The sequence below is a fragment of the Macaca fascicularis genome, chromosome 6, assembly GCF_037993035.2.
Source record: "Macaca fascicularis isolate 582-1 chromosome 6, T2T-MFA8v1.1".
NCBI lineage: Eukaryota > Metazoa > Chordata > Mammalia > Primates > Cercopithecidae > Macaca > Macaca fascicularis.
In genome coordinates, this window is record NC_088380.1 from 102,058,118 (window position 1) to 102,079,050 (window position 20,933).

Sequence of the window (20,933 nt, forward strand, 5' to 3'; positions counted from 1 at the left end):
TTTTACTTTCGATATCACAGTGGGTGTACACCGCCCCCAACCCCGGGGTATCGTTCCTAATATCCAGGCGGGAAGAAGATGACATTGCTGACAATATCGAAGGGGGTGGACAACTCTTCTGTGATATGGTTCCTGATATCCAGGGGGTGAGTGGATGATGTGTACACCCCGCCTGTGATATGAATCCTAAAACCTAGAAGAAGAGAGAATGACATTGCTTCCAAAAACACACGGGGTGTACACACCCCGGTGTGATATTGTTCCTCATAACTTCTAGGGGAGAGCGTGATATTACTTCCAATATGACAGTGGCTTGACACCCAGTCTGTGATATTGGTTCTGCACACCAACTCTGTGCCCCTCTTTTCCATGCGTTCTCTCCTCACTGTTGGAACCTCGGGGGAGGCTTTATCTCTGGTTACAGATGAAGAGACGAGGGGTCTGAGAGGTTAAGCAAGTTTGTTACTGGAAAGGGGTCCCGATCCAGACTCCAAGAGAGGTTTCTTGGATCTCACAGAAGAAAGAATTCGGGGCGAGTCCATCAAGTGAAAGCAACTTTATGAGGAAAGAAAAGGAATAAAAGAATGGCTACTCTGGCCGGGCGCAGCGGCTCACTCCTGTAATCCTAGAACTTTGGGATGCCGAGGCAGGTGGATCACCTGAGGTGAGAAGTTCGAGACCAGCCTGGTCCAACATGGCAAAACCCTGTCTCCACTAAAATACAAAACATTAACGGTGTGGTGGCAGGTGCCTGTAATCCCAGCTACTAGGAAGGCTGAGGCAGGAGAATCGCTTAACCCAGGAGGCGGAGGTTGTAGTGAGCCAAGATCATGCCATTGCATTCTAGTTCGGCCAACAGAGCAAGACTCCATCTCAAAAAAAAAAAAAGAAAAAAAAAGAATGGCTGCTCCACAGGCAGAGTGGCCTCAAAAGCTGCTGGTTGCCCATTTTCATGGTTATTTCTTGATCATACGCTAAACAAGGGTTGGACGATTCATGAGTGTTCCAGGAAAGGGGTGGGCAATTCCCAGAACTGAGAGTTTCTGCCTTCCCTTCTGAGACCGTGTAGGGTAACCTCCAGATGTTGCCATGGCATCTGTAAACTGTCGTGGCGCTGGTGGGAGTGTCTTGTAGCAGTTAAGGCATTATAATTAGCACATAATGAGCTGTGAGGGCAATCAGAGGTCACTCTCGTGGCCATCTTGGGTTTGGGGCTTTGGCCAACTTCTTTATTGCAACCTGCTTTATCAGCAAGGTCTTTATGACCTGTATCTTGTGGGGACCTCCTATCTCATCCTGTGACGAAGAATGCCTAGCCTACTGGGAATGCGGCCCAGCAGGTCTCAGCCTCCCTTTACCCAGCCCCCATTCAAGATGGAGTCGCTCTGGTTCACGTGCCTCTGACAAGCTGGCCTGGGTTGAGTGTCCCCTAGTGTGTGGTTGTTGGAGCTGTTCCTAGGAGTAAGCGGGATTGTCAGTAGGAAACAGGCCTCGGTTAGCCCTGGGGCTGGCACTCTGCCCCAGTATGTCGGTCTCATTTTAGTGGTGACAAAACTGGGGCTCAGAGACATCAACTCCCTCACCCCGAACCCCCAGACTGTGCGTGGTGGGCTGGGGTTTGAATGTGGGGCTTGAAGACCCATCATCTCCTCTGGTCCCCCAGTCTCTGCTGTCCAGGAGAAACAGGATCCCAGGATCCAGGCCCCTCATGGCACCAGCCAGGGTGGGTGGAGATGGGAAGGCACAGTTCCAAAGCCCCCCGGATTCTGAGGCAGTTCGGGGGCCGAGAGCAACCCGGACCTGCGACCCCACCCCGAGAAGAATGGCTGCAGGCCCGGCCCAGCGGGCAGGAGGTCTGTGTCCTCAGTCAACGTGACGGCGCTTCCCGCTCCTCCAGCCAGGCCGTGCCGTCTTCACGTTTCCAGTCATGCGGCCTCCTCTCCAATTCCCAAGCCCAACCCACAGAGACAGCGATCTGGGGTCAACGTGAGGTTTGTCAGCAGCTCTGAGCTGCTGCTTCCCGCCAGCCCCGCGGCCCGTTCTGGAAAGCTCTCTGCTGTCCCCTGGTGGGGAGGCTCGGGGCAGGGCTCTGGTTGCAAGCATGGGGTCCCAGAACCTCCTGGCTCTGTCACCTCTGCTGGGTGGCAAACCAACCCAGGACTGAACCAGTGACACCTGTGGCGCTCCCAGAACCTCCTGGCTCTGTCACCTCTGCTCGGTGGAACACCAACCCAGGACTGAAGCAGCAGATGGGTGCCTGATTCCTTATTATCAGAGCTCCGCCCACTGGCAAGTCCCTCTCTGGGCCTCAGTTTCCCCTTCCATTAAACAAGGGGCTTGGGGGATACAAAGGAGAGGTAACAGCTTAGTGAGGATGGGAGGTTTCTTCTGGGGAGATGAATACATTTATGAAACTTGATGGCGTGAGTGGTTGCACAGGACTGTGAATGCACAAATGCCACATTATTTGCGTTGAAATAGTTCATTGCATGCGATGTGAAAGTTACCTCATTTAAAGTGTTTAAAAGAGCGGCCTGGGAGAGTGCAGTGTATGTGAGAATCACGTGGGACACCCACAGTCTCTAACCTCGGTTTCCTTGCCGTAAACTGGCAGAGACCGTGTGAGCTGTGTTCCTTGGGCCCAGAGATTCCAAGAAGGAAAACCTGGGTTTCCAGGGACTGGGATGAGGGCCGGAGGCTGGAAGGGGAGGGGTATGTGGGGACGGCTGGGGGGCAGCCCAGATAAGGCTTTCAATACTGGGTAGCAGCATCTACACAGGCAGAGATCCCCGCATCTCACTTCCCGCAGGGCTGACCGGTGGTCAGAGGTGGGACTGGCCAGGCCCGGCCCAACCAAGCCTAGGAGCAGAGGACACTGAGTGAGGGATCCCTGGGGCCACCCTCACTGGCTTGTGGCTCTCCTGACACCACAAGAGAGGTCCAGGAGCTGACCTTGGGTCCTAATGGGGGACATCTTCCTGGCTGCAGGCTGGCAGGGTGGTGTGGTGGTCAGTGTACTGGGCTCTGCATCTCCGCCCCTACCTGCTGTGTGACGGTGGGCCAGACACCTAACCTCTCTGTGCCTCTATTTCTTCAATGGCGAACAGGGACACTAGCAGCCCCCACATCCAGGCACAGTGGCCTGAAGGTTAAAGGCAAGGGCGGCACGAGACCTACAGCAAGAGCTCTGAGCAGGGAGAGCAAGGAGCTGCCCAGAGTTCCACCACCATCTCCCCTCTGGCCGCCGAGGAAACCGAGGCTCATGATGACCTGGCCCAGGTCTGTTGGACTCACAGTTGTTCTCATCCCCAAGATCAGCGGGCTGCCACCAGGGAAGGAGATGGCCCCCAGACACAGCCCAGGAAGCACACAGGGAAGGATGCCCTGGGGACTTCGGTATGTTATTGTAAAAAAAAACCATTTATTGCTATTTGAACCCTGCTTTCATGCCTCCATTTCCCAGAAAATGAGCCACGGGAGACACCAGGAGAGGGAGGAGACCATCCTCCTTGCACAAAACCCACTCCCTCGGATGCTGTCCTCAGCGAGGGTGGCTGGGGGCCAACCAGGGGGCCCACCCGCAGAGTGGCAGAGGAGGCAGGTTGACCCTGTGGACGTTGAGCTCTGTGGCGAAGGTCCTGGCCTTCTGGTAGAAGAAGAGCGACTTCTCACGGTCCAGGAGGAAGTTGTGGGAGATGGTGGCCGGCCGCGTGTAGATCTTCAGCTGTGCCTTCTTGTTGCCCAGGTCCACGGCGGCTGCCAGTGCCAGCTGGTAGTACCTGGCTGCATCAAACGGGTCCTGAAGGGGACAGGTCATGCTCAGCAAAAGGGGGACTCGGAGCCCGTCTTCCCAGAGGCCGTTCCTGTCTCCAGGTCATTCCACATGTCCAGCCAATGCTGGCTCACCCCATGAACCCTGAAGCCTGTGACACTGCTGTGGTCTCAGCTGCAGGAGGTGGGGATGACCCTGACACCCCTGGAAGCCTTCCTGACTGCCCCTACGCCCCACTCACCCCAAGTCTCCTGCCCCAGTGCCACCCTCTCTGCAGGCAGTGGCTGCTTTCCCCATGGGCTGAGGTCAGGGCAGATCCTGCCTGCTCTGAGAGTTCCATGCAGGGCCCGTGGCTCCAAGCCACAGCAGGGGCACAGCGTTGAGTGACCCAGGCTCCCCTCTGGCCCCTGTCCATGCTGACCATTTCCAGGCCCTCCACGGGACAGGCCAGGTACAAAACCATCTCACAGGTGTTCTCTCTGGCAATGTTCCCTGAAATATTGACGGAGTGTGACTCCCCAGACATCCACTCCCATTTTCAATGCATCTTTGGCTCAAATTCACCATCCCTGGGTTGGGATGCCATCTCCCAGACCTCCTCCTTGACCCTCCCATCCCCCACCCGGCTTCTCCCCAGGCGCCTCCTCCACATGGGGTCACCCAAGGGACCTCTCTAAGACCCATGCCTAGCCTGTCCCTCTTTACCATCTCAAGATGACTCCCAGGGCCAAGGACAAAGTCCAAGATGCAGCAGTCCATTCCCCCACTGCCCCGCCCCACACACGGCGCAGGGGCGTGAGAAGGCCCCGAGTCACCGCCACTGCTCATCCAATGCCCCTCGGCCCAGCCGAACACTGGACTCTGTGCTGGGTACGTGGCTGAGCCTAATGTCCTTGCTCCCAGTCTGAGGGACCTGGGAGTGAACACTGACCACACAGGGTGGCCCGGGCTGTGGCAGAGGGAAGCCCAGGAGCCTGTGGGGGGCCCAGGAGGCCCCAGACTCAGCCGGGGGTGGAAGGCAAAGGCTTCCTGAAGGGGTGGGGGCATCCCAACTAAACAGGAAGGAGCCAGCCAATGCATATGTCTCTGCGTGTGCCTGTGCATGTGTCTGTGCATATTTGGGTGCCTGTGTGTCTGTGCGTGTTTGTGTGCCTGTGTGCATGCCTGTGTGTGTGTGCGTGTCTGTGTGTGCGTGTGCCTGTGCCCGTGTGCATTTGCGTGTGCATTTCCATGTGCCTGTAGTGTGTGCAGCAGCTAGTGAGTGGCAGGCTGAGCCAGGACACACCTAATCCTACCTATTCCAGGGCTCGCTCTCACGTGTAGACTAAAGGGGACCCCTTTTTAGAGGCAATCGGCAAAGATGCCCATTTACCCCTGCCTCTCTGCCAGCCTTCCAGGCCCCATGCAGCCCGGCTTTTTCTCCTACTCCTCTGGGCCCTGGGTCCAGAGCCTACTACACAAGGAGGAGGGTGTAGCCTTGGAAAGACAGCCGCCCTTGGGGAATTCCAAGGGGGTCTCCCTGTGGGAAGCTGGCCTGCGCTGACAGCATAGTCACAATGAGGCCCAGAGGGCTGTGCATGGGAAGGAAGACTGTGCATGGGAAGGAGGGCTGTGCATGGGAAGGAGGTGAAGGAGGCCTCTGCCCCTCAACCCCAACCATGGACTTTGGCCTCTCAGGTACTACTTGGCCCTTTCCTTCCTCCTGGGCAGGCGGAGTGGGCGGCAGGCTTGACCAAAACAGAGAAAGGCCTCTTCTGGGAGGCCCGTCCCCCTGGGTCCCAGGTGAGCCCCTGAGCGGTGAGCAGCGTCCCTCTAGGTCTGACACTTGGCACCTCCCTGTCTGGCTGGGACTTGGGAGGCCACAGGGACCACTTCTGACCACCAGGTGTCGTCAGCACTGGGCGGGGGCCTTCCCGGCAGCCCCAGGCCTGCGGTGGGGGATACGGGGCGGGGTCTTAGGGCTGCCCCAGCTCCTCATGTTGTTCTAAGGCCCCCAAGATCTCGGCCGCAGGACTGGAGTGCCCTGGCCCCTCAGCCCATAAGGAGCACTGACGCGGTGCCGGTGCGATGCTGAGGAGGGGCGGTGCCTGCTGGGCAGAGGGGTGGAGACACCCCAGGTCTGAGTCTGACAGTCCCAGCTCTCCACCCCTGCAGGGCTGGGGGCAGAGGGAGCACAGCACCTCCCCTCGAGACAGACCCGACCCAGCAAGGCCTCAGCCTGGCTGGCTGGGGCCCCGCCCCACCGCACCTGCCCTGAGCTGGGGTTTCCCTGTCTGTGAACCCAATGGTAAGACACTGGTCCCACCCCACCCTTCCTGGGTGATGTGAAAATTCAAGGTGTCTCGGAACTCCAGGAAGGAGTTGCTCAGTGCAGGCTGGCACCCTGGGCAGGCTTCCTAGACGAGGCGCCAGGATTTGGGTTGGATCTTGCAACGTTGATTCAATGCGAGGATGATGCCGTCCTCCGAAATGTCCTTCTCCCGACCCTGTTTTCTTTGTTAAATGCAACTTGACACTTGACTGTCAAGAATCAGCTTTGGTGTCATCTCCTCCAGGAGGGCCCCCCGACTGCAATCCTCCTTCTTTATCCAGAGGACACCATTGCCCACTCATGTGTCAGCCTCCCTGGCTGAGACTGAGTTCTTGAGGGTGGGGCCTGGCCAGCTTGGGAGCTGGGTTGTATCTGCTGACCTTGCCGGCTCCTCCAGCCACGTGCAGAGCTCCAGGGAGGCCACTGGGCCATTCCTAAGGAAGGCTGGAACCCAGGCCTCTGGGGTCTGGGTGGAGATCCCACTCCAAGGGGGCCGGGAACACCCCAAGCCCTGCCCCTCCCCACCCACCTTCAGGTCGTAGAAGATGATGTCACCGAGCACCAGGTACACATTCACGTAGTGGAGGGTCTCCTCGTCGAACTCCAGCGGCGAGTTGCAGAGCTACAGGGCCTTGAGGTAGAAGTGCTCCGCCAGCTTGCCATGACCCAGCTGATGGTGCAGGGCGGCCAGCCGGTGGTAGGCCATGCGCTCATTCAGCTGGTCCCCTGGGGTGGAGGCCAAAGGGGCAGGTGTGAGGATGTGGCTCCCTGGGGCAGGGAGGGCACAGGCCCCTCTGGAGCAGGCATGCAGACCCCAGGCAGCACACCTGGCTTGCCTCCAGGCACCTGCGGTCACCTGGGCAGCTCTGGCCAGTCCCTTCTGGGTTCCCAGACTCACTTTCCCATCTGCAAAGCAGAATTAATAAGGCCTGCCCCGTCTACTGTGAGGCTTTGGCAAAGTCGGACTTGGATGGCCCAGCTCTGTGCCTACACATAGCCACCTGCCTATGCTCACTGGTTTTAACCAGGGGAGCCCAAAAGCCATGCAGTCCAGGTGCTCCCAGGCACCCCGGCTCCAGGCAACCCACAGACATAACATCCGACTCCTCCTGGGTGTGTCACAATCGGAGCCCCCTACTTTGGGGAGTCAGCTGCACACCTACTGTGTACTGGGCCACAGGGCACAAGGCGCTGGGGCATGCGGCCTGCCTAGGGTTCCCTGTCTCTGGAGGGGGACAGACGACCCTGGCACAGCACCAGGGGATGCCCGGCCTTAAGGGGCAGACTGTTGGAAGGGGAATTGGGATTTTATCAGCCAGAGAGCTGGGTGGTTGATGAGGGTGGGAAGGGTACAAGAGAAAGGGAATATGCCACTCAGCCTGGCACATACAGGGACCAACGAGATGCCTGGCATGTCTGGAAGGCAGAGGGCACACTGGGCGGCCCTTGTGGTCAGCAGCGGGAACAGGCAGAGGAAACAGAGCTCAGTCAGGCAGGGAGCTCTGCACTGCGTGAGAGACCTTGGGCTGTGCCGCACAGCCGGACGGGGAAGCCAGTTGGGCAGATCTGCCTGCCTGGACAGGAGACCAGGAAAATCCAGCAGCTGTTTCAGCTCCTGCCCTGCAGTCCTGGAGGCTGGGCTCTGGCACAGTGTGGGTCCTGGCAGGGTGGGGCTCAGGGGACTTACCCAGAGTGATGCTGAGTGCTAGGGCCACGTAGGCAAACTCCAAGCACTCCTGGGGATTTTCCAGTGTGGCCAGCAGTGCCACCAGCTTGTTGCACAGCTGTAGCTGCAGCTCCGCCTTGCGGTTGCCTGTAGTCATTGCCAGGGCCAGGACCCGGTCCTACCACACAGGCAGGTGGGGTCAGGTTTCCCGTAGCACCCACCTTGCCCAGCGCCCTCCTCAGAGCTCAAACATGTGCTTGGAGCTTCCCACACCCCAGCTACACCTGCACCTCCACACAGCTCTGTGCTCTGGGATAACACACAGTTCAGACACCCAAGTTGGGGGCTGAAGAGTCACCTGAGGCCCATCCAGCTACACCCGGCAGCCTCAGACCCGTCTCTCCCACCTGGCCACCGGGGGTCTGACTCGGGGGAGCCAGCACTCCTCTCTGCTCTAAAAACACCACATTTATCTGTGCCCAGGACTGAGCCACACCGTGAGCTCAGAGGAAGGGAGAAGCCGTCCCACTTCGGGGTGCATGCAGACCCGGGCCTCCCAGTGACATGCTGTGTGTCCTCTGACATGTCCCTGTGCCTCTCTGAGCCTCAGTTTCCTCATCTGAAAGATGGGGACAGAACTTCCCGCTCATGGTTGCTTGAGATCATCAGGTACAAGGGTAGAGCCATTGTCACATCCAGGCCCCGAGTGTTTGTCCCAGGCAGGGGCACGGTCAATATCATGCCCGGTGAGACCACTTGGAAACTAGCATGTGCATGGGTGGCCCTGCCTCCAGGTGGGAGGCCTCTGCCCTGCCACACCTGTGCCTCAGCCCTCCAGGTGCCCCCCTGAGGCCCACCCACATCAGCCCACAGGCCAGCTCACCCGGTAGAAGGACACAGCTTTCTCCCGCTCCCAGGCCCCACTGAAGAAGATGTCTCCAGCTGCCTCAAACAGCTCCGGCCCCAGGTTGGGGTCGCCTGTGTACAGGACCACATTCTGTGCCACCTGAAAGGAGACAGAAGTTCCCTCAAGACCCACACCTGGTGAGGTGGCCATGCCCACCTTTTCCAGCCTCCTTCCTCTCACACACTACAGGTACACCTGAGCATTTTTCAGACCCTGTGCATTAGGGCTGCCCCCACCACTGGCATGAGGACAATGAACTGATGCACCTGAGTGCCAGGAGATAACTGAGCAGCTGCAGCCCAGGAGCCCGACACCTGTGAATCCTACCACCAGGGCTAGCCCTAGCCCACTCCCCCTGCACTCACACCAGTCTCCGTGGCCCCCAGATTGCTGGGAGCCCATCCCCTGGCTCCTTTCTGCGTTGCCACATCCCTGCCACATCAACAGTGTTTGTGGGTGGGCCTGGTCCCCTCTTGGCCATGAGCTCTTGATCCCTCTCCTCAGCTCAAGGAGGTATACAGCAGGTGCTCAGTAATGAAAGCTTCACCAGGCTCGTGGGCTTCACAATTTGTTCCGGACCACACTGTGTTTGGGAAAGCCTCTGAAAACAGCCACTATGATAGATTCATTTTGTAAGGAGATGTGCCACGTGTTGCTTGGAGCAAGTTCTTCTGTGTGTTAACTGAGTGGTCACATTATTTGAGCATGTGCTGTATTTGAGCAGGTGCTGGGCACTGTGAGGGGCTGCGCCTCTGCCCTCAGGGAGAAGATGCTGGCCACTGGGGGAGGATATGAGGGAACCAGTTGGAGGGAGGAAAAAGGCACACAACAGGTGCTCAGCAGTAGCTTAGGAATGAGTGGATGGATGGATGAATGGATGAGGAGATGTAGACACATGGATGGATGGATGAGTGTGTGGATAGATTAATGCTGGGATGGATGGATGGACGGATGGATGGATGGATGGATGGATGGATGGATGGATGGACGGACGGACGGACGGACGGACGGGTGGGTGGATGGGTGGATGGATGGGTGGATGGGTGGATGGGTGGGTGGATGGGTGGATGGGTGGATGGGTGGATGGGTGGATGGGTGGGTGGGTGGGTGGATGGATGGATGGATGGATGGATGGATGGATGGATGGATGGGTGGAATGATGTGTGTATGTCTGTATGTATGTATGGGTGGGTAGATAATGTATGGATGGGTGGAGGGTAGATGATGTATGTGCATATGGATGGATAGATGGTGGATGAATGTATGGATAAACAAATTGACAGATAGATGAATGGAGGGATGGATTAATAGGTAGATTGGTGGGTGGATGGATGAATGATGGATGGATGGACGAACAGTGAATGGATGGATGGGAGAAAGGATGGATGGAAGGATGGATGGATGGATGAATGGATGGGTGAATGGATGATGGATGGATGGAAGGATGAACAGGTGGATGGATGGATGATGGAAGCATGGATGGATGATGGAAGCATGGATGGATGATGGATGGATGGATGAATGGATAAAAGGATATGTGGATGGATGATGGACGGATGGAAGGATAAACTGGTGATTGGATGGATGATGGAAGGATGAACGGACAGATGGATGGAACAACAGGTGAATGGATGGATAGACGGGTGAATGGATGGATAAAAGGGTGGGTGAATGATGGATGGGTGAATGATGGATGGGTGAATGGACAGATGGATGAATGGACAGATGGATGGATGAATGGACAGATGGATGAATGGACAGATGGATGGATGAATGGACATATGGATGATGGATGGATGGATGGATGGATGGATGGATGGATAATGGATGGATGATGGATGGATGGATGAAGAGATGAATGGATGGATAATGGAAGGATGGATGAATGGATAAATGGATAGATGGATGAATGATGGATGGATGGATGAACAGGAGGTGAGTGGATGGTTGATGGAAGGATGGATGGATGACAGATGGATATATGGATGAATGGATAAATGGATGAATGGATAAATGGATGAATGGATGAATGATGGATGGATGAATGGTGGATGGATGAATGGTAGATGGATGGAAGGATGAACAGGTGGATGGATGGAAGGATGGAAGGATGAACAGGTGAATGGATGGTTGATGGAAGGATGAATGGACGGATGGATGGATGAACAGGTGAATGGATGGATAGACGGGTGAATGGATGGATGATAAATGGATGTATGATAAAAGGATGGATGATAAAAGGATGGATGGATGAATGGACAGATGGATGGATGAATGGACAGATGGATGATGGATGGATGGATGGATGCATGGATGGATGGATGGATGGATGATGGATGGATGGATGAACAGATGAATGGATGGATGATGGAAGGATGGATGGATGAATGGATAAATGGATAGATGGATGAATGATGGATAGATGGATGAACAGGAGGTGAGTGGATGGTTGATGGAAGGATGGATGGATGACAGATGGATATATGGATGAATGGATAAATGGATGAATGGATGAATGGATGAATGGATGAATGATGGATGGATGAATGGTGGATGGATGAATGGTAGATGGATGGAAGGATGAACAGGTGGATGGATGGAAGGATGGAAGGATGAACAGGTGAATGGATGGTTGATGGAAGGATGAATGGACGGATGGATGGATGAACAGGTGAATGGATGGATAGACGGGTGAATGCATGGATGATAAATGGATGTATGATAAAAGGATGGATGATAAAAGGATGGATGGATGAATGGACAGATGGATGGATGATGGCTGGATGGATAAATGGATGGATGGATGGATGATGGATAGATGGAAGGATGAACAGATGAATGGATGGATGATGGAAGGATAGATGATGGAAAGATGGGTGGATGATGGAAGGATGGATGGATGGATGAATGGATAAATGGATGGATGGAAGGATGAACAGGAGGTGAGTGGATGGATGATGGAAGGATAGATGGATGATAGATGGATGGATGGATAAATGGATGAATGGATAAAATGGATGGATGGATGGATGAATGATGGATGGATGGAAGGATGAACAGGTGAATGGATGGATGATGGAAGGATGGATGGATGAATGGACGAACAGGTGGATGGATGGTGGCTGAAAGAATGGATGATAAAAGAATGGATGAATGATGGATGGATGAATGGATGGATGGATGGACGATAGATGGATGAATGGAAGGATGAACAGGTGAATAGATGTATGATAGATGGATGGATGGATGGATGGATGGATGGATGGATGGATGGAAGGAAGGATGAGCAGGCGAGTGGATGAATGATGGAAGGATGGATGGATGATGGATGGATGGAAGAATGAACAGGTGAATGGATGATGGAAGGATGGAAGAATGGACAGAGAGATGGATGAACAGGTCAATGGATGGATGGATGATAAAAGGATGGATGATGAATGAATGGATGGATGGATGGACAGCTGAATGAAAGCATCATGGATGGATGGAAGATGGTTGGATGGATAATGGAAAGATGGATGGAAGGATGGATGGAAGGATGGATGGAAGGATGGACGAACAGGTGAATGGATGGACGAAGAGGTGAACAGAAACATGATGGATGGATGGATGGATAGAAGGATGAACAGTTGGATGGATGATGGAAAGATAGATGGAAGGATGGATGGATGGACGAACAGGTGAATGGATGGATGGACAGGAGAATGGATGGATGATAAAAGGATGGATGGATGATAGATGGATGGATGGACGGAGGGATGGATGGATGGACAGAGGGATGGATGATGGATGGATGGATGGATGGATGCGTGGAAAGACAAACAGGTGAATGGATGGATGATGGAAGGATGGAAGGATGGATGATAGATGGATAGATGGAAGGACCCACAGGTATATGGGAAGATGATGGAAGAATGGATGGATGATGGATGGATGGATGGAAGGATGAGCAGGTAAACAGATAGATGATGGAAGGATGAATGGATGGGTGGATGGACAGGTGAATGGATGGATAGATGGGTGAATAGATGGATGAGAAAAGGATGGATGAATGATGGATGGATGGATGCACAGATGGATGGATGGATGGATGGATGGATGGATGGATGGATGGATGGATGGATGGATGAACAGGTAAATAGATGATGGAAGAATGAATGGATGGGTGGATGGACAGAAAGTGAACAGCACAGGGGTCCTCCTGCATCCCTTGCCACTCACCTGGATGTACAAGTCCACCAGCTCGCTCTGCTGCAGGCTGTAATAGATCTTCCCTGCTTGCAGCCAGGCACGCGCCTCCTTCTCTTTCTTCTGAAGATCAATGAAAATCCCCAGACTTCATTTAGTGTAGTCCAGAGTGGATTTGTAGGCCCTGGAATCAGACACAGGTGTCAGAACAAGGGCTTTCATCCTCCTGGAACCAGTCTGCCTCCTCCTGTGGGTCTGGTGACAGATGAATCTGGAATGTGCGGACTGGGAACGGCCCCCTTGTGTGTGCAGTGTTCTGCCCTTCCCAGGGTGCTGGGAGGGCCAGGGTGAACACACACAGCATGGAAAAGATGAAGGACATCCTTCTGAGGGAATTGGGCATCATGCTGCCCTGTGGCAGGAGGAATGTGCTAGTCCATCTCCCCTGCCTCCCAGACATGGCCTGTGTCTTCTCCAGACGCACCAGGAGCCGTTAGTGTTCAGAGGCTATCTGGGCCGATGGTTCTCAAGGTGTGCAGGTATCACAGTCACCCGGAGGCCTGTCCCTATAGCTTGCTGGCCCTGCCCACAGAGCTTCCGGCTCCACAGGCCTGGGGCAGGCCCTAGAACTCCCACTTGCCACAGGCTCCTAGGTGACATGGATGCTGCTCTGCTGGTCCAGGGACTACACTTTGAGAAGCATGGCTCTAGCACACTGGCCCATTTTCCTTTTGTGAACCTGAGGCCAAGACTGGAGCCAGTCTCCCAGGTCCCCATGGAATCTGGCTCCTTCCCTGCTCTCTCAGTAAGTCTGACACTCCAGGGGGTGTGACTGCAGCAATGTCACTGGGCCCTGTGGGTGGGGTGGCCAGGGCCATGGTTACCCCACCAGGTCAGGATGCTTGGGGGAAGCCGAGTAGGCCACATATGGGATGTGAGACCTTGAAACCCTGCCCCAGGGAAGCAGGTGACACAACTGGCTCTGTCTTCTGTGGGAGAGAAGCCACAGGTGGCTGCTGTGGTCACATTTAAGGGGACAGATGAAGGCCAGGAGTGAAGATTCGGGGCAGTCAGAGGTCAGATGACAAAAGCCACCATAGTAGGAAGAACAGCCCAGAGAGCACGTACTGCCTCTGCTGGGGTGGAGATGACCTTTGACCCAACAAGGGAGGCTCAAGCTGGGACTCACGGGCCAGCAGCAGCCCTGGAACGACCCCAGGCCCACCAGCTCAAAGCATCTGATGCCAAGGAACCAAATGATCAAAAGGAGAGGGGCTGCTGGGGTCCTGGGCCAGCTTTCTTGTGCCCCGCTCCTTGCCCTGCCCATCCCCACCTCCACCACTGCAAAGCCAGCCCTTACCGCTCGGTACCCAGGGACAGGTAGAGCTGACTGATGGTCTCCAGGAGCTGCCCCTCCAGCACCTTGTCGGCCACCTTGCGGGCCAGGGAGAGCTGGAGCTCATGGTAGATGACACGCTGGGCCTCACTGGGCATGACGGTGCCGTAGAAGTAGCACAGCCGCTGGACGGACCGCAGCTGGCCTGGGCAGAAGACAAAATGGAAGACATTAGTCTCCCAGCATCGAAGCGAGGCTGGCTGGGCTCGGAGGCCCCTGAGCCATGCTTGCCTCTTTCACACCTCTGTGAGCCTGGGCCCCATAGGTGGGGAGACTGAGCACAGACAGGCCATGCACCCATTTCAGGACAGATTCCGAACACACAGTCACATGGGCACACTTTGGTGCAGATGCTCATGGTAGAGGCCGGCCTTCTTTACAACTCCCAGGGCTGAGGTCCTGGCCAGGCTCGGCCCCTGCACCAGGCCATCTATTTCTGCTTCACAAAGCCTCTCTGGCCAGGACCAGGGCCGCCTTCAGCCTGAGCTGATGAGGCCAGGGGCACAAGTAGCCCCTGTCGCAGATGGAACCCTGAGAGAGCAAAGCCAAGCGTCATGTCTGCCACATACGGCATCATGTTGGGGGAACGGGGTTCAAAGCTGGGCCCTGGCGTTCCCACACATGCTTCTCTCATGCAACCAGGCTCCCAAGCCACAGGCTCACTGACCTCTCCCAAAGCCAGGGCGCTGGGAACGGTGGAAAGCTTCTGATTTTCTAGTGCCAGAAACATTCCGGAGATTAACACAGGAAACCAGGTACGCCAAATGGACAGCTGTTACACACACCACCCAACAACAGCTGAATACACAGTCCTCTCGAGCACCCATGGGACATTCCCCATGACAGACCATGTGCCAGGCCACAAAATGAGCCTCAGGGAATGGAGAAGGTCTGAGACCAAAGCAGAGGTGTTCTTCAGCTGTACTGGCACGAAACTGGAAATCAACAGTGAAGGAAATGTGAGAAATTCAAAAATATGTGGAAATTACACACTCCTAAACAACCAGTGAGTCAAAGAGACCATCAGGGAAACTGAAAACTAATTTGAGAAGAATGCAAACAAATGCACAGCCCGGGCCAGCGCGGTGGCTCACGCCTGTCATCCCAGCACTGTGGGAGGCCGAGGCGGGAGGATCGCTTGAGTACAGGAGTTTGAGAACAGCCTGGGAAACATGGTGAAATCCCGTCTCTATAAAAAAGTAAAATATAAAAATTAGCCGGGTAGGGTGGTGCATGTCTGTAATCCCAGCTACTCGGGAGGCTGAGGCATGAGAATGGCTTGAACCTGGGTAGAAGTTGCAGTGAGCCAAGATTACACCACTGCACCCCACCCTGGGCAATAGAGCAAAACTCTGTCTTTAAAAAAAAAAAAAAATAGCACAGTGTATCAAAAATTCCAACATGCAGCTAAGGCAGTGCTGAAAGGGAAATTTATAACTGTAAATGTCTACATTCAAAGACAGAAGAAAAATCTCAAAAACCTAACCTTCCACCTTGAGAAACTAGAAAAAGAATGAACTAAACCCAAAGCAAATAAAAGGAAGAAAATAATAAATATGAGAGTGGAAATGGGAAGTAAAAATACAGAGAATGGAAAAACAGAGATAATCAACAGAACCAAAAGTGGGTTTTTTGAAAATAATAACAAAATTGACAAATCTTTCACCAGACTGACCAAGAAAAGAAAGAGGGACACAAATGACGGAAATCAGAGACTGAGCACCATGGCTCACGCCTGTCATCCCAGCGCTTTGTGAGGCCGAGGTGGAAGGATCGCTGAGGCCAGCATTCAAGACTAGCCTGGGGGAACATGATGAGACCCCATCTCTAATAAAAAGAAATAAATAAAAAATTAAAAACCCAAGTTTCTAAAATGAGAAATGAAAGAGGAAACATTATTGCCAACCTGACAGAAATAAAAGGATTCCATGAAAACACTACGAACAACTCTACACCAACAAATCAGACCATCTAGACACAACAGCCAAACTCCTAAAATGACACAAACTACCAAAAGTGACTCAAAAATGACCCCAAGTAAGCATGTGGGGTATCAGCGCCGCCCTCGGTCTCCTTGACCATTCAGGGCAGGGTGGGGAGATAGGGAGGCATGATCCCCGTTCCCTGGCCTGCATTTCCAAGTCTGAATCCCCCAGCACCCTGGGGACGGCCTCGTAGGAGGAGGTGCCACAGGCTATTGTGCCAGGAGCCACGGGAGGCTGCAGTGGGGGTTGGGGCGCTGGATTCCTGGAGGGTCTCCTTCCAGTCAGAGAATGCCCCTGGGGAAGAAGCCTGGGTCTGAACCCCCCACCCCTCCTTGGGCAGATATGTGGGACCGGGGCCCCTTCACATGGTCCTTCCCAAAATCTCATCCCTCCTAGGGCCAGGAGTGGGTGCCAGGCCTGTGCTGGGAAATGGGCAGATTTGGCCACAGCCCCTGGGGCTCTGGTCCAGGCCACAGGAGGCAGCTCTGAGTGCTCTCACTATGCCATGACAAAGCACTGCAAGGCAGAGGGGACCCACAACAGTATCCCTTGTCTCGGCCATTTCCCTGGACTCAACTTCCTCATCTATCCTCTGCGGCCTAGATTTCGGACAGCCCTGCCCACCTACTGTCCATTCACTGCTCAGTCTGCAGTGACTGTTGGATAGCACTCCATGGCTCCCCAGTGCTCTTGGGGAAAAGGCCAAGCCACAGCCTGAGGCCCCAGGCCCTGCTTAGCTCTCCAGAAGAGCTTCTCACCATCCAGCACCCAACCCACGCACTCCTAACTCTGCACCTCCCTGCATAAGCCCTGCTCACTCACCCCCGCTCACACCCCACTTATCCCCGCTCACACTTCCGCTCACTCACCCCAATCACACCTCCGCTCACTCACCCCCACTCAGTCATCCCCGCTCACACTCCCACTCACTCACCCCATCACACCTCCGCTCACTCACCCCCACTCACTCATCTCCACTCACACTCCCGCTCACTCATCCCCACTCACTCACCACCGCACCCCACTCATCCCGGCTCACACTCCTGATCACTCACTCCCATCACACCTCTGCTCACTCACCCCCACTCATCCCCGCTCACTGACCATCACACCTCCGCTCACTCACCACCACTCACTCATCCCCGCTCACTCACCCCCACTCAATCACCCCCACTCACTCACTGCCCCTCACACCCCCTTCGTCCCCGCTCACTCACCCCCACTCGCTCACCCCTGCTCACACCCCACTCATCCCCGCTCACACTCCCACTCACCCCCATCACACCTCCACTCACTCACCCCCACTCACTCATCCCCGCTCACTCACCCCCACTCACTCACCACCACTCACCCCCACTAGCTTATCCCTGGTCCTTCACACAGGCTACACCACCAGCCCCTCCACCACCACCTATTACTTGATTAAATCCTCTCAACCCTCTGGTCCCAGACTAAGAGGCTTCCCTAACCCGGGGCCAAGTGCTGCCCCGCCATCACGCCACTCACCCTTTTGTGGCTTCTCTGGCCTAAAACTCACATTCCCATGCTCAGTCCCTGCCACCCGAGGACCCCACAAGCCCTATTTATGCGTGGGGCTGGCACACACTGCACAACGAGCTGCTTTTGCATGAACTGCTCTGCGGCTTCGGGCAATCACCCGCCCCGTGTCCTTTGTGAAGTGGGATGACAGGTGCGCAGCCTGCCAACACACCAAGCAGATAAGACGGGCACAAGAACCGGCGTTCAGGGCCTGGCTCATGGAGGGGCCCCAAGTCCCAGCTCAGCAGAGCCTGTCTTGATCCCAGGGTTATGGCTAGGGATTCCCAGCACGCAGGACTTTCCGTGCTCAAGGCAGCATGGTCCCTGGGCAAACTGGGAAGAGCTGGCTGCCCCAGTAGGGCAGAGGGCCTGGCCTTGCATGGGAACCGCCTGTCTCCAGGGCGCTTGCCAACATCTGCTGCTGGCCATGACTCAGCACTTTCGATGGTGGAAAAACCACCACTTGTTTCTGAATCACAAACCCCAGGTGTGCCCTGATGCGAGTGGCCCCGGAAGGTGAACAGGAGGAACCGGGGCACTCACTCTCCACATGGCCCATCTCCACAGCGACTGGAAGGGCCCACTCATAGTAGCCCTTGCCCTGCTGGGCCGGACCCTGGTGGGTGCAGAGGTGGCCCAGCTGCAGGAGCACGTGGGTGAAGTCCCGGCCACACTCCCTGCAGGGCAGCCTTGAGAACAGCCGCACGGCCTCCAGGAGGTGGTGCTGGGCCAGCCTGCTGGCACCCGCGTGCAGGCACAGGGTCCCGAAGTTGGCCAGCACCACTGCCTGGTTCCTCCGCTGGCCCAGGTCCTGAGCCGCCCGCAGGGTGCGGTAGTAGCCCTAGGCTGCCTGTCTCATCCGGCCCAGCAGGGCAAGGGCTACTATGCCTTCAGAGCCACGTCTCTCTCTTGTCATCTAACCCATTTAAACTCTCCTTTCAAACTATATGCCAGACCTAACCACTTCTCACCTTTCTCATCATTTCCAACCAGGTCCAGCCCTCATCACAGCGCTCTGGGTTACTGCAAAAGCCTCCCAATCGCCAGGCACAGTGGCTCATGCTTGTAATCCCAGTACTTTGGTAGGCCAAGGCAGGTGGATCATCAGAGGTCAGGAGTTCAAGACCAGCCTGGCCAACATGGTGAAACCCCTCTACTAAAAATACAAAAAATTAGCCAAGCATGGTGGTGGGTGCCTGTAATCCCAGCTATTCGGGAGGCTGAAGCAGGAGAATCACTTGAACACAGAAGGCAGAGGTTACAGTGAGCCGAGATCGTGCCATTGCACTCCAGCCTGGGTGACAAGAGCGAAACTCCATCTCAGAAGGTTTAAAAAAAAAAAAAAAAAGCCTCCCAACCTACCTCTCTCCTTCCACCTTTCACCCTACCCTGCATTCTACCTTCCACTCTCAAACATTTCAGAAAAAAAAAAAATTATATCCACAGAGAGAGAAAGAGAAAGTACAAATGGGGTGAAATGTTTGGGGAATCTGAGGGAAGAGTATATGGGAATTCTCTGTACTATTTTTGCAACTTTTCCATAAGTCTGGATTATTTTGAATTCAAGAGTTAAACAAAGAAAAAACAAAAACCAAAACAAAAACAAAACACTATCTCCATTTGTGAATCCATCCTGTCTTTCCCCTGGCAACTGAAGGATGCTCTCAACTAAGCACATCTATTTTTTCATGAACACTAAAAGAATCCTTGCCTAGTTTTGACTTTCTGTGCTTGGCAGTAGAATTTCATATATGTGTGTGTGTACATATATGTGTGTGGTGTGTGTGTGTATATACAGAAAGGGAGAAATATATATGTGTGTATATATATAAATATATTGTAAATTTATACTGGTAATGTGTATATATATAAATATATGTGTGTGTTTAGATATATATAATACATACCCCATAGGCTGTCCTTAACCAGTTCTAAACTTAGTCGGAAAAACACATACCTAAGCAGAGAATTTCAAAATAATAAGATGAATATTTTGATAGAGGGATGTGTTGCTATGGAACATGCTGCTAAGACACAAAACCTCCTAGATGGGGCAAAGAATGAACGAAGTTTTGCACCTATAGGCACCCCCTCTGATATCCCCTCAAACGTTTATATTTATATGCATTTGCTTCCCCCAGGACCCCCGTTTCATAAGGGTTAGTCCTAGAGCCTAGCAAGTTCCTACTACAGCTGGCACACATATGCCATTCAAGAAACAGTGGCTGAGTGAATGACGAGTTAAGAACCATTTGTCAGCCAGTGCTCAGTAATACAAAATGCACTGGTATGCAAACTATATTTTTGTTGAAAGCAAGGGCAGGATCACAAATTATCTTTCCAGAGAAAGCAAACCTCAAAAGCTTCTTTACCCTACTAAAGCACGTTATAAGACGCTCCCCTTATATAAAAGAAAACCTCCTCATTCGTTATCAATGGCATGGAAACCTAATAAGCCTTCACCTCTGATGACATCTCTTCCATCCCCAGGGCTAGAAGAAGGAGGTTCTGGAAACCCTGGTAGTTGTGAAGGTGGCTCCCAGCTCTGACAGTCTTGAACCCTGCGGGTGCGGAGGTCACACAGCAGAAGAACAACAGAGGGAAGCATCATCAGGCTTTGAATATGTTTGAACCAGAGATGGCAAATAGGCTGCAGCCAACTGAAAACACCAGAGATTCATGGTGGCCACCTGAGGGGTTGTGCTCTTAAAAAACAAAAATAAAAATTAAAAATTAAAAAATTAAAAAAGGAAGGGGTCAAGAATCCATCAGGTCTGACTGAGATGTGTATCAGTGACTAACACCTCATATGGCAAAAGTACTCCGGTGCGCTTTGGGTACTCACAGCTTCAGCAGTATTCAAAGGCGTGTGCTTCCCTAAGACTAAGCCACGGGAATACCCCCAGCAACAATGCCAGGAGAAACGTCTAACATGGATTTGGCTAGAAATACAGTTGTCTTTAACAAATTAACACTGAATAAATCCTGACTTACTAGAGCCTGCGAGAATGACATTCTCAATAACAGTTATCACTACAATCTCCAAACATCTGCAATCCTGCAAGGAGGAACTGTGACAGCGCAGGCCACGTGTCCAGACGGCTTGCCAGACTGCCTGTCACAGAATAAAAGAAATGAAACCCCCCCTAAGAATGTCTTCACTCACATT

General features: G+C 53.9%; 1 protein-coding gene across 14 annotated transcripts in view; it reads right to left on the minus strand.

Annotated features, from left to right (window-relative positions):
• Positions 1 to 3,399: 3,399 nt before the first annotated feature.
• Positions 3,400 to 20,933, minus strand: part of LOC135971352 (SH3 domain and tetratricopeptide repeat-containing protein 1-like) — a 52,232-nt gene continuing 34,698 nt past the window's right edge. For 3 of the 14 annotated variants that reach the window (XM_073993926.1, XM_073993927.1, XM_073993928.1), the window contains 6 exons: positions 14,205 to 14,385; positions 12,878 to 13,028; positions 8,633 to 8,755; positions 7,771 to 7,927; positions 6,613 to 6,809; positions 3,400 to 3,799 (listed from right to left, as the gene is read on the minus strand). In XM_073993926.1, the coding sequence (XP_073850027.1) occupies positions 6,706 to 6,809; positions 7,771 to 7,906 (240 nt within the window). In that variant the 5' untranslated portion in view covers positions 7,907 to 7,927; positions 8,633 to 8,755; positions 12,878 to 13,028; positions 14,205 to 14,385 and the 3' untranslated portion in view covers positions 3,400 to 3,799; positions 6,613 to 6,705. Of the gene's footprint in view, positions 3,800 to 6,612; positions 10,844 to 12,877; positions 13,029 to 14,204; positions 14,386 to 14,907; positions 17,236 to 20,933 lie in introns of those variants that run through there. The other 11 variants (XM_073993925.1, XM_065546532.2, XM_065546529.2 and 8 more) reach the window with 9 other exon arrangements.